Raw genomic sequence first — 18,441 nt, 5'->3', positions numbered from 1 at the left:
ATCAGAATGCTTCTTTTACACACTCCCAGACACTCCTCTGACTGTCAGAGGTCGAACATGGCGGCGTGCACAAGGAGGGCGAGTGAAATGATGGGCTTGCTACGAATTTTAAGACATTTAACTCATAACGAACGTATGTTACTATATTTTATATTACCAATTACCAAGTCAATGTTAGATGAGTAATAACAGTAGAGAGTACTAGTGAGGCGATCATTAAAACCGTCACCTGCTCAAGTAAATAAATCTGCAGTAGTTATAAGAGTTTATAGAACTATTTAATTAATGTAGTTGCTAACGTCAGCTATTATTGACACCTAAAATTATTAGTACATAACGTTATACACGATACATCTTTTTATTTCTAGGACTTTTGTCGACGTCTGTGATGAGGCATGCTGCAGCGTCTGATGGACCTCCAAAATTCACCCCTCCGTCCAAACCTGTTATCATAGACAAAACACAGAAAGAAGCGTCTTTGCGACGGTATGTTTATTGTTGTTGAATAAGTGCATGTGATTATGTTTTGTTTTACGGAAGTTCAATATTAGTTGTTATATTGACCCAATGATTTAAAATTATATGATTATGTACTAAGGCATGAGCAATACATTTAGGGTTCTAAGTTACACCTATCAAGTCATTTCCTGAATATTAAATTAATTTCTAACCATTTTAATTAACCAGCTAAGCTAGATGAAGAATTAAGACACACTTTATAGAACTGTAATTGGCTAGATTGGCAAGAAAAAAAAGATTAAAGGGTTAGTTCACTCAAAAAGTTTCCCCAAAATTATGAAAGACATCGTTAAAATAGTCTGAGTGACTACAGTGCCTCAATCTTAAGTTTATCAAGTAAAGAGAATGCTTTTTGTGCAAAAAAAAAACAAAAAAAACCCAAACAAAAATATCAACTTTATTCAACTATACATTTTCTTCGCTGTGGGCCTTTCACATAGTAAAACTGTGCAAAGCTTCTAGGTTGTAGTGATACGCATCAAACATGACAGCGTCGGCCAATAGTGAGCCTACGTGTGACGTGCAACCCAGAACCTTTGCACAGTTTCACTGTGAAATCTCAAGGGCCACAGGGAAGAAATTAATAGTTGAATAAAGTCGTTATTTTATTTTATTTATTTTTTTTGCGCACAAAAAGTATTCTCGTCGCTTGATAAACTTAAGATTGAGCCACTGTATTCACTTTGATTATTTTAATGATGTCTTTCGTAACTTTTGGGCTGGTCAGTTTCAATACCTTAAAGGGTTAGTTCACACAAAAATGGAAATTATGTCATTAATGACTCACCCTCATGTCGTTCCAAGCCCGTTAAACCTCCGTTCATCTCCGGAACACAGTTTAAGATATTTAAGATTTAGTCAGAGTTTTTTCTGTCCCTCCATTGGAAATGTATGTACCGTATACTGTCCTTGTCCAGAAAGGAAATACAAACATCATCAAAGTAGTCCATGTGACATCAGTGGGTTACTTAGAATGATTTGAAGCATCGGAAATACATATTGGTCCAAAAATAACAAAAACTAAAATATCTTAAACTGTGTTCCGAAGATGAACGGAGGTCTTACGGCTTGGAACGACATGAGGGTGAGTCATTAATGACGTAATTTTCTTTTTTGGGTGAACTAACCCTTTAACTGAAACATGGAGGCTGCAAGCTTATGAACAGTGTATGAAAACTTAAAACTGGCTTTTGAGTGATACATAGATAAATATGGAAAAAAAATCGATTCATGGCTTTTAAGAATCTATTTTGAATTGACCACATTTTAAAAAATGATTAAATCTAAAAATCGATTGTTTTGACCAGCCCTTGTGGATAACATGGATAACCTCCCATGCTTTAGTGGATAATATTTTTCATCTGGTGTAAAAAAATACACTGTTCTCTGCCTTTGATGCTGCACTGCTATGGATTAAAGAACACGCTGAATAACGCAGATTAAAATATGGGGATGAGCCGAAACCTGTCTCTGGTTTCATATTATAAGTTGTTAGATAATTTCTTCAATGATGCAGTAAGGCAGGTTAAGCAGTGAGTTGTTGTTCAATGGGAAATGCACCCCCTGATTGTTAGCATGATTGTTTCATGATTCAATTGCTTTACACGTTAAATGTCTGTGTAGGTTTTTGAGTCCAGAGTTCATCCCTCCTCGTCAGCGCACAAACCCTGTGAAGTTTTCCGTTGAACGGAAAGACATGATACAGAGACGGAAAGTTCTCAACATTCCAGAGTTTTATGTTGGTAAGAAAGGTTACGTTTTGTGTGCTTGATAAAATCTACAGATGACAAACATCCTTTAAATATTCTCCTTACCCTTTCATGTAGGCAGCATTTTAGCAGTGACTATGTCTGATCCTCACGCAAGCGGGAACCTAAATCGCTTCGTTGGAATCTGCACTCAGCGCTCTGGAAAAGGATTGGGTGCTACTTTCATACTCAGGAATGTGGTCGAGGGCCAGGGTAAAAAAAACCAAACTGGATCAATTAATTTTACCATCCAAACACCATCGACGAACCTTTCTCTGTTTTAGTTTTGCTTCATTATCTTGTCTGTTGGGCTGGAAGAACTAATATGTGTAATAGATAATTAAAGTTTGATTCATTCGTCTGAAAATATACACCTGTCACTGTAGTTTTACATAATTAAATAAAATACATTTCTGTGGACAAAACACATCTGAAAAATATCAGAGGACACAGATTGAGATGCTACAGGACCCAAGCTGAGAATGCTTTATAGTAAGCACTTCAAACACACACACAAGCTATAGTTTAACACGGCTTGAAAGATGCATGTGCTGTTTAAAGCGTTTTCCCCAGCACGGGTGTAACTTTGCGGATATTTTCTTATCTGTAAATGTTTGAATTAAGTCACACGAGTATTTACATTTTGCATAAAGGTTGGTCCTGACTGAAAGCGAGACTTTAAACAGAACGAACGCCGATGCTCACATTCAGCTCAAACAGACTGCAGTAGTGTAGGATAATTCTGACTTTGCTGTGTTAAATATGCATTTTTTGGACATTAAATATTTTTTTTAAATGCTACATTTAGCACGAGTAGTATTTTTATGAGAGCAGTAAATGTAAAAGGATTGTTGTAAAGGTGTATAAATGTAATATAATTACGATATCCAGAATGTTATTAGTCTGTGCTTTTGTTTTGCTTTATTATGCTTTAAGTTTGTAATGTAATGCTTATATTTTAACACCCTTTTTTGCACATAATGTATAGCATTTAGCCTGCATATAATGGATACATTTTTCAGTTTGCTTGCACACTATTTAGAGGACAACAGGGGCTGGATAATATAGCTTTTTAATCCGATTAGATTAATAAAATAATCAAAGATAAATTCAACAGATTAATCGATTATCAAATGAAATGTTGGTTGCAGCCCTACTATTTTAATCGTGGTATCCAAATTCTTTTTGACTTCCATTGCCATTTTGTCATGAATGTGTTAGTAATAGGTTTTTATTTTCTGTAGGTGTGGAGATATGCTATGAGTTGTACAGTCCACGTATGCGTAAGATTGAAGTATTGAAGCTAGAGAAGAGACTAGATGACAGTCTCATGTACTTGAGAGACGCTCTGTCTGAGTACAGCACCTTCGACTTCAACATGCAACCAGTCCATTATGAGCTTACAGGAGATGTCCCAGTAAACCAGGTAAGATATTCCAATAAAAGATATTCTTTTACCTGTAACATTCTGTAATGTAAAACCTTCTAAATTTGGTGGTTAAACACTGCAGGTGTCCAATTTAACATTTGTTTCTCTTTTAGTTGAAAGTAAAAATGAAGCCAAAACCTTGGTCTAAACGCTGGGAGCGTCCCAAGTTTAACATTCAGGGAATCCGCTTTGACCTATGCTTGACCCCAGAGAAGATGGAGCATGCTCAGAAGTGGGCAGAACCGTGGAGAGAGTACGACATGCTGAAGGAGTATGACACATCCAACCTAGAGAAGCAGATCTTCCAGGAGGTAGAGGAAAATCTCAGCAAATAAGCAGTGTATAGAGACCACCTCCAGCCTGGACGGAGATAATCTTTGTGATGGGAAATAAGGCTGATGTGACAACTTAAGATGCTGAAAGGACTGGTTCTGGGGTGTCCCTCAAAATCGTTTCTGGAAATACATTCATATGATTTCGGGAGAAAAAAAACAGTGGAACTTTTCATCTGTCTGTTTTAATGCAAACAATTTCTTTGCTATTTATATTTTGTGTCAGTTTGTGCAAATGCAGTTTTGTATGCAGCGATCCTGCTGCCTCTGACCAACAGAGGACAGCAGAGAACACTCAAATAAATGTAAATTGATATCTGAATAGTATCAATAAAAAATCAGAAAAGATTATATCCTAATTCCATACTTAATTTAATGACATTGTGCAGAGTTGCTTCATGTAGTCTAATTTTGCATTTGCTCAAAGTCTAACAATAAATTGTACGTTAAAATGTTTGGGGTCAGTAAGATTGTTTTTTAAAAAAACACTTATTTTGGATGCAGTAATCTGATCATTTAAATTGAAACTAAAGAGCTTTACAAAGTTACAAAAGTTTTCCATTTCAAACTAAGTCTGTTCTTTTGACCTTTCTATTCTATTTTTTTAAACATTTAAAATTCACTCCGACCCCAAGCTTTTATGTATAACAAAATATAGGGGCTGTTTTAAAAACGGCAAACTGGTAATTCTTTCCTACATGGGATTCACAAATGTTTTTTGAGAAACTGAGATTATATAAGTATATAACTGCCTGTTAATATGACCCAGTTATTTATCTTAGAGAGTCTAATATACTTGTTTAGTCTATATAGTTTGGGACATATTATTCCTAACTAATACCAGGTCTGGGAGATGAGCAGACTGCAGACTGATATAGGCTGTCTGGATTAGTATGTTTTTTCAGCTAGGCGTTTTAATATAAAATTCAGTCTTTGAAACAACTCCTCAATGAAAACCTCGCAACTGTCCATTTTTAACTTGTCCACATCAAACAAAGGTGTTGAGAGATTTTCATATTACTGGTTTCTAATGTGCATGCGTGGTATTTCAATTCAGCCTCTCTGCTAGAATATGCATAATCCACATGGTGAATTTGTCCCATTATTTTAGAGACATGGTACTATTTGTTTTGTCCGAGCTCATCCGGAGCCGCTCGCGCTAATCCTCGCGCACATCTGTGCAAGATGTAGAGCGAGTGCGTGAAGCTCCGCCCATCCTGCTGTTGTGAGTGACGTCAGCCCTATCACTTTTGGATAGTGAACCGACGCCGCAGTCAGTCAGCGATCTGCAGTTAGCAGGTACAGCCGGTCCTTCACCTGGATACCAAAACCACACATCGCCCGTTATCCAAGGAGATTTCTGGTTACCCTGGTGTTGTTTTTATAAAATCAAAATAACACTGTATCGTTCTCTTTCGCGATATGCACGGTAAGCATTTATATTTTGAGGTTCCATCTAGGTTACTCTATTGTGATGCTTGCAATAAGGTCGTCGTCTATTGTTAGTTAAAAATAGCTTTTCTATATATTTTATGATTAATGAGCAAATTTTTAAAGCTTAATCATTTTATGTTTGAGGAAAAAGCTCAGTTTCAGAAGAACAAAAGCCCGTAACGTGTTGGAGAGAGCGGAATCGCTGCATTGATTTCAATCACATAACGGACAAACTTGTTGTGCAGGTTGTGAACTTGCACAGCAACTCAATCCGTTTTAAGCTGCATAATAATCTGAAACATAAGAACTGGATCATTGTAATTGTTTCCCAGCGGGCCGCTGAAAGTGTCGTCAGAGATGCAACACACCTGTCCCACTGCTGCCTCCAGGATACCTGTGTACATCTACATTGACACTCATCCAGCCTCAGTGCAGAAATGCACTTGTTTTGATAACAGCTGGCTCATTCGTGTACTCAGTTGACGAATTGAACTTAATTTAATTTTTTAGAGTTCTTGTTGTTACATGGATGGCATAGCCTACCAAGTCATTTTCATTCAGGATTAAAATTTCATTGCTTGTGCTAGGCACATGTTATGAGGATGTTTTGGAATGGTATACAATTGAATATTGTATACTATTATATAGTAATTGTAATAGTCATGCGTAACACATTTTTTTTGATGATTTATCAATTATTACCAAATTAATTGTTTGATAAAGTATAGCCATTTCCACAGTCTTTTAAAATTGCGTTAACATTTAAATAAATAATTGAACATTTAATTTATTCATTTATGCATGCATTCTTTTTAACTAGTTTTGTCTCATCCAGATGTTTGGGATTAGCTGGTTCTAAAATTAAGAATCAGTGAAAAATCAACATGGTTTGCCCATTAATAAGAATGGGTTGTTTTTTCCCCATTATTGGTTATTATATATTTTTTATGTGTGTTTCCGCATGTATGTGGAGTTTAATGTTAATTATCCCAGCCAACCCTGAAATTAAAGACACCCAAACACCCCCACACTCACTTTATGTAAATTATGTCAAGTCAGGCATTGTAATAAATTACAGTTTATTCGAATTATAACTCCATGATTTAATTATGTATTTTAAAATGTATTGCACTAAAATATTTTTAGCTGGTTAACTTTTGTTTTGAAAAAAACAACAACAACAAAAAACACGACAGGTTTTAATGTCCTGATAATACCAATGTTTAACATTAGTTAATGCATTAACTAACAATGAGCAATATACCTTCGTTAGTTATCTCAGGTCCATTAAATATTAATAGATATACTTCTGATTTTAAGGTATTAATAAATTTTGAAATGAACTTTAAGATTAATACATAGAAGTATTAGAAATATTTAGAAATAAGAAATAATCTAGCTATAAGAAGCTAGAAATATTTGTCTTTGTTGGTTCATGATAACTAATTTTGGATAAAGAGGGCAAACACAACTTTGTTACAGCCTATGACCCACAAAACAAGCATGTACCAACCAACATTGGTTTCATCATGTTGTTCATATTACTCAGAACTTACTCATAAAATGACACCGTAATGTGAAGCGTGGCCCAGGCTATTTCCTTTGAAGTTTTTTAGATTCACAGACTTGTAGAAGTAGGTTATGTAGTGTGTGCCAACTGCCATATTCTCATAACTCTTTTCCTCCAAGGCCAGCGCTGTTAATCAAAGCGCAGAGGCTACAATCTGTTTCGGTTCTTGCATCTTCTCAGTATGTGGGGCATCGGCCAGTTGCAGTAGTAAATAACCTGTGTGATGAATGGATGAGTCTGGTTAGGAGAAATATGCTGACCATCATCTCTTTTTTTATCAGCACAGTGATAAACTCACCTCTCTGAAATATGTCAAAACGGCAACATTAATGATCGCCAGTTGTGAATTGCAACATGTGCTACATTTTTCTAGTCTTCAACTGTCCAATTTTGGTGAGCTCTAGCAAATTGTAGCCTCTTTATGTTATTTGTAGTGGAGATGAGTGGTACCCGGTGGGGTCTTCTGCTGTTGTAGCCCATCCGCCTCAAGGTTGTGCGTGTTGTGGCTTCACAAATGCTTTTCTGCATACCTCGGTTGTAACGTGTGGTTATTTCAATCAAAGTTGCTCTTCTATCAGCTTGAATCAGTCGGGCCATTCTCCTCTGATCTCTAGCATCAAGCATCTAGTTTTTCCCATTTCACACCATTCTTTGTAAACCCTAGAAATGGTTGTGCTTGAAAATCCCAGTAACTGAGCAGATTGTGAAATACTCAGACCGGCCTGTCTGGTCTCAACAACCATGCCACACTCAAAATTGCTTAAATCACCTTTCTTTCCATTTCTGACATTTAGTTTGGAGTTCAGGACATTGTCTTGACCAGGACCACACCCCTAAATGCATTGAAGAAACTGCCATAGGATTGGTTGATTAGATAATTGCATTAATGAGAAATTGAACAGGTGTTCCTAAAAATCCTTTAGGTGAGTATATATATATGGATATCCCAAAATGCACTAATGAAAATTAATTTAAACATTGTGAATTGCCTGACTTGATAATAATTAGACATCAACTTTGAGAGATGAAATTTGTTTATGGAGAGAAGTAAATAAATAGAAAGTGCCGAATAGAAAGCATTAGTAACGAGAAAGTATCTTTCTCATTACCTAATAGAAAGTGTATGGTTGACTTGACATGCTTTATGTTTGAGTTTCATATCTCGCAAAATTTTGCTCCATGTTCTGTGTGAGTACTGGTGTGTGTGTGTGTGCGTATATTTCCCAGTGGGAACAGGGTGGAGTGCCCCAGAAATATGCCTTATATGTCACACACACAGAGAGGATTGCTTCCTACTAGAGGATGTTGGCTGCCCTAAATACTAATAGTTGTGTGTGTGTGTGTGTGTGTGTGTGAGAGAGAGAGAGAGAGAGAGAGAGAGAGAGAGAGTTTACCGGTGAGATGTAAATAGGAGAGAAAGGGAGGCTGAAAATGAAACGGTGTGTGTGTGACTATGTGTCCTCAAAACACTGTTTAATATAATCAAATCTGTGAGAGTTAAATTCTCTCCCCGTGCGTCATACAGGACACAACAATATCTTGTCATGAATATCAATGGAGTTACGGAGCTAAAAAAACTTCTGCTGTTACTGTTTACCTTCAAATGTTAAAAGGCAGAGAAAAGTTTCTTTAAGCTAAACTTCTCTGTTGAGATCTGAAATAGATTCTGCATGGAATAAGAAGAAAGACATGCCCCTCTGAACTTAATAAAAGACGTTCCCAAGTTTGGATGGTGGACCTGAGTGAAACGAAGTGCAGTAGAGAAGACAAGTGTCTCCTTGATCGTGCACTTTCAAGAGAACGTGGCCCCTGCCTTCTGTGCTACTGTTTATACAGACAAAAATGCTGTGAACTATAAACACTTGCTTGTGTTGGTGAAGAAAGGTGAGCGCTATAAGATCTGGTGCTACAGTTCTCACTGTATTACGATTAATAAAAAAGTTGTGTGCAGAAGTGCTCTAGCAGAGTACTTGCGTTTCTCGTGTTTTTCCAAAGTCCTTTTAAGTCCTTTTCACCAGGCATCCATCTTGGTAACGCTATTCGGCAGCTATTTTCTATGCAAATGGAGAATTTAAGATCAAAACTATGAGGATTAGCGTTTTTTATGTTTACAAGAAAAATGTGCCTCTACTTACACTTTTGCAAAACTCCAAAAACACACAACTGTACAATTTACTGCAGCTTCCAGCAGAAAAGACCACTTAAAGGGACACTCCACCCATTTGCATTAAAGCTATGTAAGCGGCTGTCAGTGTCCTGGATTCAGCTTTTGCTTTCTGTAGTCGCTATACATTGTTTACATGTACAGATTTTGTTTCGATCTAAGGCCCCGTCCACACTACTGCGTTTTCGTTTAAAAACGGAGACCTTTTGCTACGTTTGCACCTCCCGTCCACACTAAAACGGGAAAAACGAAGACCTAAAACGGTGAAGTTTAGAAACGCTGCAGAATCTCCGGAGGGCGTTTTAGTGTGGACGAGACAAAACGGAGGAGTTTACAAACGATGACGCAGAGGCTCACGCTCGGCTCTATGATTGGGTGTTATCAGTCATGACGTGTCCTTCCCTGATTCGCCAACCACTGTTTACACCGGCGCGCGCATGCCCAGTGTTGGTGAATGGTCACGTGATCCGCATTTTCAGTCGTTTTTATGTGGACGGAGATCAATTCTAATACGCAGACAAAATGCTGGTGTGGACGGAGATCGTATTCGTTTTAATTCTCCGTTTTCAGTAGTGTGGACGGAGCCTATCTGAATTTATTCTGATTGGTGAATCGTAATGTAGTGTTTACATGAATGCTAAACAAGTGATCGGTTGATGTGCGTTTTAACATAGCTAAGAAAATTCCTGCTCCTCCGAGAGAGAGACGAGACCGGTTACTTATGTCTCACAGGTGCCACTCATCGTAATCACGCCACTGGCCTCGTGTCGTTCTCCACACGGCCCTCACTCGTCCTGCTCGCCACAGTAAACATGATGAATGACGACTGTAGAACGCAAAAGCCGAATCCTGGACGTTTTGTGCGATCTCATCATGGAGAATCACTAGCTTAGACTGTTGTTTACCTACCGCACTGTTACCAGTAGGCGTGGCCTCCTAGGGCAGCGAAGCAAGTGCATTCTGGGAGTTTTTGTCTTTCATACACATGTAAGCCAAAAATACATTTTCTGGCTTTTCTCAGTCTAGAAAGCTCCAAATTAAAAAAAAAAAATCACATTTCTTCTACATTAATTACGCATTTTAAATACACATTTATCTTTCCAGAGGTGGAGTGACCCTTTAAGTCAACAACTTTTTCTTAACTTTAGCTTCTGCAGGAATGATATACTGTAAGTCTAAATGATTTTCTGTGGTAATCAACAACACCATTTGTTTTTAACTCTCAATATTGCATTAATTAGAATCATTTATCTGACTTACTTTTCAGCTGTGGATATGCTGGATGTGGATTATTGTACCAGTATGGTTATTTGAATGAATATGAGTTTGCTAATCATTCAGATATAAAATAGAGTGTTCCCGCTGTCTTTTAATTTGTAGTGTTGTTTTAGTGTTCACGTTCACCTCTGCAGCATCATTCAGTACAACTCTGAATGGCTAGTGTGGTCTCTGCTGGCATGTTTCATATGCTTGTTTCCTGTGTGGACAGAGGAGCCCTTATTCCCCTTCCCTGCTCAAAGCATGCTGGGTAGCGCACTCAGAACAGACATGTGCTGTGTGAGGAGGGTGACATGTTGCATGCTGATTCGCTAGTGCTGCAGGTGCCCATCACTAATAGTTCAAAGGGCATTTGTATGTGACTGTGTGAGACAAAGTAAAAGATTGATAGGGATGATGGGACAGGCAGATTTTATCAGAACTTATACCTGTTGTTTTTTATGAGTGATCATATTACAGGTATGTAAGGTTTTGATGGAAGGATTTAGGGTGGGATGGCATGTTGTTACTGTGTTTGTGTGTTTAAAGGAGAGCTTGTATATCATGTTCCATGGCTTGAAGGCTCAGACTCTGTTTGCAGATGTAACACCAACTCTTGGCTTACACTTACACTTACACAAACACACATTCACACTCAGTGTTGGGAGTAACGCATTACAAAAGTAATACATTACTGTAACATATTACTTTTTGCTGTAACGCAGTAGTGTAAGGCATTACTAATCAATTTTCAGTAATATTTTACTCGTTACATGTTCAGTGAGGCTTGTATTACAGTTGTATTACAGTGTATTGTCTGCTTTTACTTCTTAAAGGCAACAGACTATGTGAAAGTTTTAAAGCAGTCTTTTAGTGCCAGTTCAGAGCGGTCGCGTCTGTAACATTGTTTTTTCCTCATAAATGCGAACACGAAAACTAAAATAAAATGAATATTTTAAGTTCTATGGAGACTGGAGAGCCAACCCTTCCTCATCCGATGTGCGCAGTGTAATTAACAGAATTACAAAAAATATATTTTGCCTCCTATTTTTTTGTCACGCATGAATGTGTGTCTTTTCCCTAATATTAAAAATAAAACATAGACTGATATTTGTCTAACGTCTAATGTCTGTCCTTTAAGGAAGTAGCCTATATACGTTTCAATACATGTATTTTCTGAGAATTTTTATTTCAAGTTTTGACTGCAAATGTCATCATGTCCATAATGCGGGACTTCCCCAATTTTAAATAATTTATCCTCAACTAGTTTTGTGGTGTAGGTCTACGTATTTTATAATGTTAACTTCAAATAATACTAATAGCCTAATTTAAAGATAAGGCAGCATTGGATCTGGACGGTAAGGAGAATAACGCTGGACTTGGAAGAGGTGTGTCGCGATTCTGTAGGTTCGTTCGTGGATCTGAGTCGTGTGGCGAATCGCGATTTCGGTTTCATATTGCATATCGTTACAGCCCCAAAGTTAAGTTCTACTTAGTTATTTTGGTGAAAGTAACTCAAAAGTAATACATGAGTAATGTAACGCATTACAATTCTGAGACAGTAATATTGTAAGGTAATGAATTACTTTTAAATAACAGTAACAAGTAATACCTAATGTATTACAGTTTGGAAGTAACTTGCACAACACTACATGCATAATGGGGTTATTGTCTGTATTGACACAAATGAGGAAGCATTCTAGATAACAAATGACAATTAAATGTTTTCTTGTACCCAGTGCACAGCCCCATCAGTGAGACTCAATACTACCTTCAAAACTCCTGTAGAGAACAAAGAAATGTTCATTTGAACTCATTTTATACTGTATCTTATTTAGCATGTATTAAGACATTATTACACTTCCAACAAGCAATACTGTGGGTGAAAAACAGGCCCAACTACTAGCTTTGTTTTCTGAATTGGCCAAGCTAATGTAAGGAAAAAAGGAAACATACTGGTGCATACGAAATATTTATATATTACACTTGTATTTATATGTTACACAAATGACACTTGTTTATATATATATATATATATATATATATATATATATATATATATATACAGCATTTTTATATCAGTGATTTTTGTGTCTTTTTATATCAGTATTAAATTACAACTATATATTGGTGCATATAAAATACGAAATATTTATATATTACACTTGTATTCATATATTTCACAAATGACACTTGTTTATATATATATATACACAGCAATTTTAATATCAGCGATTTTTGTGTATTTTTATATCTGTATTAAATTACAACTATATATTATTAATGATTAATTCTACATAGTTTTATAACATCAATTTCAGTCATGTACATTTAGTTCTAACATCCAAGGTATCATTCGCATTTCATCAGTTCCTACTTCCTAATCCATGATCTTGGTGGTGCCATGGCACAACTCTACTTTTTGAGCTATAGGAATATTATTATTTATTTCTTTACTATGTCTCTCTGTCTGTCTTTGTAGTGATCAATTTGTCTATCTGTGCAGCCTGAATCCCATGTAATGTTTTCTCTCAGTCCCAGGGAGACATATTTGTGTGGGTGTAAACATTGCAACTGCTGATCTTAAATTTACTGCTCAAAAATATGAGACTCACAGTGGCTTTTACTCAAGTCAGAGAAAATTGCATAGATCAGTGTGTCGATTCACTTCAAATGATCCTTCTGTGTGTATGGAATTCAAGAGTCACTCCCAAAATTACAATGATTGCAATATTTTGTTGTTTTTGACCAGTGTTGAACAAAGTAGTGACCAGAGCCTGGCCCATTTTTTAGTAAAACTGCTGTCAAGAAAGGCGTGATATACATATAATTACTTGTGTGGTAAGATTTGATTGAACCTTATTGTTTAGGAAGGAGTGAATGTGGATAAAGAGTGTGGTTGTCACTTATAGAATGGGATTAAGCATTCAGAAGAAGAGTGACATTGTATTTAGCTGCAGTGCGTACGTGGTGGTCAGAAAAAACTAGAAGAAAGGTGTATTAGATTTACTCCAATAACACGGATCTGCAAGTCATCCTATAAGATCACTGATGTACGAAGTCCTCTCTTCTCTCTTGCATCATCTCTGCTACATTTGACAGCGAGAGAGAGAGAGAGAGACACAATTTAATATTCATAGTCAGTTTTTCTCATGAGAAAAGTGAAATTGAGAATGGAATTTAGAGAGCAGTTTTTAATAAGCAATTCATCCTGGGTCCATTACATCTCTGAAACATGCTCAGCCTCTCTAGGCTAGAGCACAAATTGTTTTACAAATCCTCCCCATGAAGCGGCAGAATTTCTGAATTAAATTGTAGAAATTTTAGACTCCCTTCCTGGCTCCCATAAACACATATGGTGAACAATGTGACTAAATACAGACAACATTTAGTTGTCTGTGTGGCTTTATGCAAATTATGTGGTGGATTAAAGCTGATTTAGAAATGAATAAGAATTTGCCCTCTGTTCAACTAATAATGGCATGCAAATGTCAAGTGATTGCTATGTGCATATATATGAGCAAAGAATTCTATGATTGTATAAAATGGGTTTTGATTCTTTGACCTTTTGTTTCATTTGTGTCTGTGGGTGGTTTTTGTATATTTGACAGAAAAGTTGAATGGTCACTTTATATTTAAACATCATGTTCATATTGGAATATACTCTCTCTAATACATTACAGGATTTATTTTTCTGCAAATGTTACCCAGTGGTTGGCATTTTAGATTAAATTAAAACGTTTTTGTCAATTTTCTCTGATTTCATAAAGATATTTAACTTGAATGAATAGTTATATTCATTTGAATTGTCATGTATTGTTCATTGGAAGAACATATGTTATATTTAGAGCCTGAATGAAATAATTGGGATTAAAATGAATAGGAAAAATATTTGTTTGAGTATGGAGGGATGCAAATGTGGTCTGTATAGGTGTGTGTGTTTGTTTTCAAGGATTGAGATCCACTTGAAATCCACTCTAAAGCAGATATAGTGAGGTGTATAGTAATGTAAAAGATTGAAGTGCATTCTTATATGGTAAAAGCAATCAAAGCAGCCTAAAGAGTTTTTTAGTTTCAGTGTGTGTGAATGTGTGAGAACCCAGTCTAAACCACGGATCCTGTCTGCCTCAACTTTACGCTCTTTAATCTACCCATCAGTCTATTAACCCTCCATTTATTGATCCGTAATGGACTCTTTATTTGCACACAGTATTAGTAGAGGATGAGAACCCTGGGTCTCATCTTCACTCTCATTATCTCCATCTCTCCTCTCTTCTCCCTAAAATGGCAATCTCAAGAGTGTCAGTGCATATTACTGTTAAGTTGAACACTATGCAAAGAAGCTTTTTTTTTTTTTTTTTTTTTAACCTAGTAGGGTTTTAAGTATTTCCACAGTCTGAAGAAATCTCTATGCCACCAATTTTTTATTTTTATTTTTTAATTTTAAAAATACTTTAAGTTTGGTATGCCATGAAGCATTATGCCATGAAGCATTTATGAATCATGAATTTTTCATAATGAGCGATACAATTCTAGCAATCATAGCAATGCAGGATATATTGTTTTAGCATCGATATTGCGATATAGTAGTTGACGTTATCCATTTAAAGACCTGGCACCATGATTCGAAATGCACTTGATTCTCGGATTAATTGCAAAGTTCAACCATCATAGAGTGAAAGTTTATCATTTGCATGTGCTTTAGGTCCTGTCAGTTTAAACCTTCAAGCAATTTTAAATCATTTGAGCGCACAAAGACATGAAAGAGAACAATTAGGAACTTGTGCGCCATTTTCTGTGCACGCACACAGAGGCAGCATGCGAACACCAAATTCTGTTCTCTTTCTCAAACACAATCGCTTATGGCTTAAGTGACCGTAAACAGCTGAGAAAGAAAACATCATTATTGGATCCGTGAATTAAAGTGACAGCAGCCTAATATAGGCCTACCTGCTGCTGCTACAACAAATCACAAAGAAAATACATTTTGTAGATTTAACAAAGGTTAATTATATTTAATTTACAGATGAAGACTATGAAGCGTATAGTTTACTTTTGATTATTCAATTTCTGGACCTGTTAGACTTACATGAAACTCACAGCTCTTGCATATTGTTACCCTATTGTTGGCTTGATTGCTTCTATTGCTCTTATTTGTAAGTAACTTTGGATAAAAGCTTCTGCTAAATGATTAAATGTTTAATCCCCTCATTGTACACTGTAATGATACTGTTAACCTGTAGTCTGCAGAAATAAATGATACTGTGCTGTTCATGAATCATATACATGAACGAGATATATCGCTCTAAGCACATAAGCCTCAGTATTCTTTAATGCAAAACTGATGATGCCCCTCGTCTTTAGCATTAGACAAATTAATGGGAGAGGAGAGAGGGAAACATGATTTGGTAATGACCTCAAGCAGGGACTTGAACTTGGATCACTTGTTATTAAGGCAGTAAGAGAGTGTGAATTAAAAAAAAAAATGAGCAGAATTGCTATCAGATGTGTTTTGCGCTGTTCTGTTTTGCCTTTTATTCTGTGTGAATTCAGTCAGTTGACACTTTTGACTCAAGTAACTTGCTGTTATTGCATTGCAGCATGCTGTTGAAGAGGTAAAAATAGGTATTGTAACAGTGTGAAATCATGAGCTATCTAAAATTGAATTTATGCATAAAAGCATAGATAATCCAATAGTCAAAGCTCTGACTCCTGGGAGCCATAAAAGCAGCACAACACATATACAATGCAATAGTGTGGACTGTTTGTGGCATTGTTATGATTCTTGTGCTGGACAGAAATTCATGAAAAGCGGTATTAAATAAGTCTTCAGATGTAAAAGCACTTGTTGCAGAGTAAACTTTAGGCTTTGACAAACTTTCTAACCAACATGGTTAATAGAGTAAATGTAAAGTGTAGTTTAAAATGTTTACACTGCAAGTTATATGAATGAGAATTGATTGCACAATTTGGGCCTCTAAAACTTTTCATTTATGTACACTGTAAAAAAATATGTTCATGATTTGTAATCACAACATTTTTTCTTTTGTCAAATCAACTTAAATAATTCATTTGGTTCAGATAACATCATGTTTTGAGTATTTGATGATTGAATCAATCTCCTTCATTGTATTAACTCAATTTTTCCATTTCAATGAACTTAAAATTTGAAGGCAACCAGGTTACTTAATTTTTTAAGTTAAACCAATGATATTTTTTACAGTGTATGAATGTTTTAAGATGACTAATTTCTATTAGAATGTATAGTAAAAGTTAGTTCCTCTGTTGTGCCAAATTCTGATCCCTGCCAGATTATTACCCTGCTAAGTCCCCATAGGTAGGTTTAAGGTTCGGGTGGGGGTGGAGGAGAAGGCAGCTCAATTTGGCAGGGAGTTAAAATTCTGCATAACACTGCTCCTCAAATTTGTTTGGCTCAATGAGTAATCTGAGCTTTAGCAATAATACTTACCTTTTGGAACCAGAAGTGAGTATTTGTGCTGCATAGCATGTTCTCAACCAAACGATTATCAGATTTTTATTGTCTTAAATGCAGCAGACAGATCTGAACACATTAATGCAAAAGATCAGGAGGAGGTTTGTGCACTACTGAGTCACTGGCAGGCAAGTCTAATTAGTAGATTCAAACACTCGAATATTGCTGGAATATCTGCTGATGGCTAATGTGCAGAGAGATGCTGATTTGTATACTAATGCACTCTAGCATAACGGTGCAGTTACTGAAAGATGTAATGTTTTGTCTCTCACTTCTGAGGATAATAACCAAACTGCACCCCTGATGCCTCCCCCGTACCAGCAGCTCGGTTGAAACACTGCCAAACCATTTGAAAACATTTAATTTCCTTTTAATATCGCAAGATAAGTCATAGAATTTGGACTTTTATGCAAAAAATGGCTCTAAAGTAATGATGTTAAACTGCTTAAATGTGTTTTTGATGTGACTGTTTTTTTTAATGTGGGAATTAGGGGTGTGAGGATACACTTTGCTCACGCGAAGAGATAATACATGATACGATTGATTTTATGAGACAAATCTTTTATTCGACTTGATGAACAATATCGCCATGATTTAATATCGCAATATCTTGTGGCCTATACCATTTCACAGTGGGGTTGGCTTTCCTCTGCTCTATTGTAAACAAATATTAGGCTGTGAAGTCCCTGACTAAAATACATCTCATCTTATTTTAGTGTTTGTACACATGAAACTTTCTCACTCTGGTCACAGTTTAACTATGATGACGAACCTATGTCTATCCACGTTCAGCGGGTTTACAGTTCAGCTTAGGCAAAATAAAAAGATTTAATGTTGTACATTCATGCAGTCAGTGTTTGGCATTGACTGTTATGGCTGTTTGGGATCAGTATGATTTTTTGTAATGTTATGTCATGTTACAAAATATTTTTTAATTGTAGGCTATCGTGTGAAACTGAAGACGGGAGTAATGGGTTCTGAAAATTTAGCTTTCATATCACAAGAATACATTTAAAATATAGGCTATTAAAATAGAAAACATTACAAAAATCTTACCTACCCCACACTTTTATTGTAACTATTGTTAATATCAAGACATTGTTTTGTGTCAGTTAGGATTAATGACTAAACCTAATTGTTTGGCATTTTCACACACTCCTACAGTTTTTATCCTTTCAGAGCTCTCAAAATGTTCCAGTTCAGGATTTATTAATATTTTTTGTATCCCTATATAATCCGTCTCACTCTCTCATAAACAACACACCTATTCTCGCCTCTTAGAAGACTTTGAAAGCCCTAACATTTGTGAATGATTAACAAAAAATAATCCACAAAACACACAGATTGTTGCTCTAATCTATACAGCCAATACCAACTAACTTTGGTTATAAAACACAGTTGTCGCTCTGTAACCATATTGTGTTGAAACAGTACTATATTTAACACTCTGAACAGGACTGACATTCTGCTGCTATGTGAATGTAGTCATGGGCAC

General features: G+C 36.2%; 2 protein-coding genes across 5 annotated transcripts in view; both read left to right on the top strand.

The window, feature by feature from the left end:
* Window positions 1-4,379, top strand: mrpl19 (mitochondrial ribosomal protein L19). The gene is made up of 6 exons (XM_039693418.2): window positions 1-133; window positions 369-486; window positions 2,143-2,261; window positions 2,346-2,480; window positions 3,512-3,693; window positions 3,810-4,379. The coding sequence occupies exons 1-6, from the start codon at window positions 7-9 to the stop codon at window positions 4,029-4,031; spliced, it is 903 nt and encodes a 300-aa protein (XP_039549352.2). The 5' UTR covers window positions 1-6; the 3' UTR covers window positions 4,032-4,379.
* Window positions 4,380-5,279: 900 nt separating this feature from the next.
* Window positions 5,280-18,441, top strand: part of itsn2a (intersectin 2a) — a 42,564-nt gene continuing 29,402 nt past the window's right edge. For 2 of the 4 annotated variants that reach the window (XM_089118592.1, XM_089118591.1), the window contains exon 1: window positions 5,280-5,457. The gene's annotated coding sequence lies outside the window, so the exon portion shown is untranslated. The remainder of the gene's footprint in view (window positions 5,458-18,441) is intronic. The other 2 variants (XM_039693276.2, XM_039693275.2) reach the window with 1 other exon arrangement.

The sequence above is a fragment of the Pimephales promelas genome, chromosome 13, assembly GCF_988280905.1.
Source record: "Pimephales promelas chromosome 13, fPimPro1.hap1.1, whole genome shotgun sequence".
NCBI classification, from domain to species: Eukaryota; Metazoa; Chordata; class Actinopteri; order Cypriniformes; family Leuciscidae; genus Pimephales; species Pimephales promelas.
This window is presented reverse-complemented; position numbering and strand designations above follow the sequence as displayed.

Excerpts from the sequence above, each read along its gene's own strand:
- mrpl19 (XM_039693418.2), top strand. The coding sequence starts at position 7 with ATGCTTCTTTTACACACTCCCAGACACTCCTCTGACTGTCAGAGGTCG. Across the intron at positions 134-368 it reads ACATTTAACTCATAACGAAC|GACTTTTGTCGACGTCTGTG; the intron begins GTATGTTACTAT and ends TTTTATTTCTAG. Across the intron at positions 487-2,142 it reads AAAGAAGCGTCTTTGCGACG|GTTTTTGAGTCCAGAGTTCA; the intron begins GTATGTTTATTG and ends ATGTCTGTGTAG.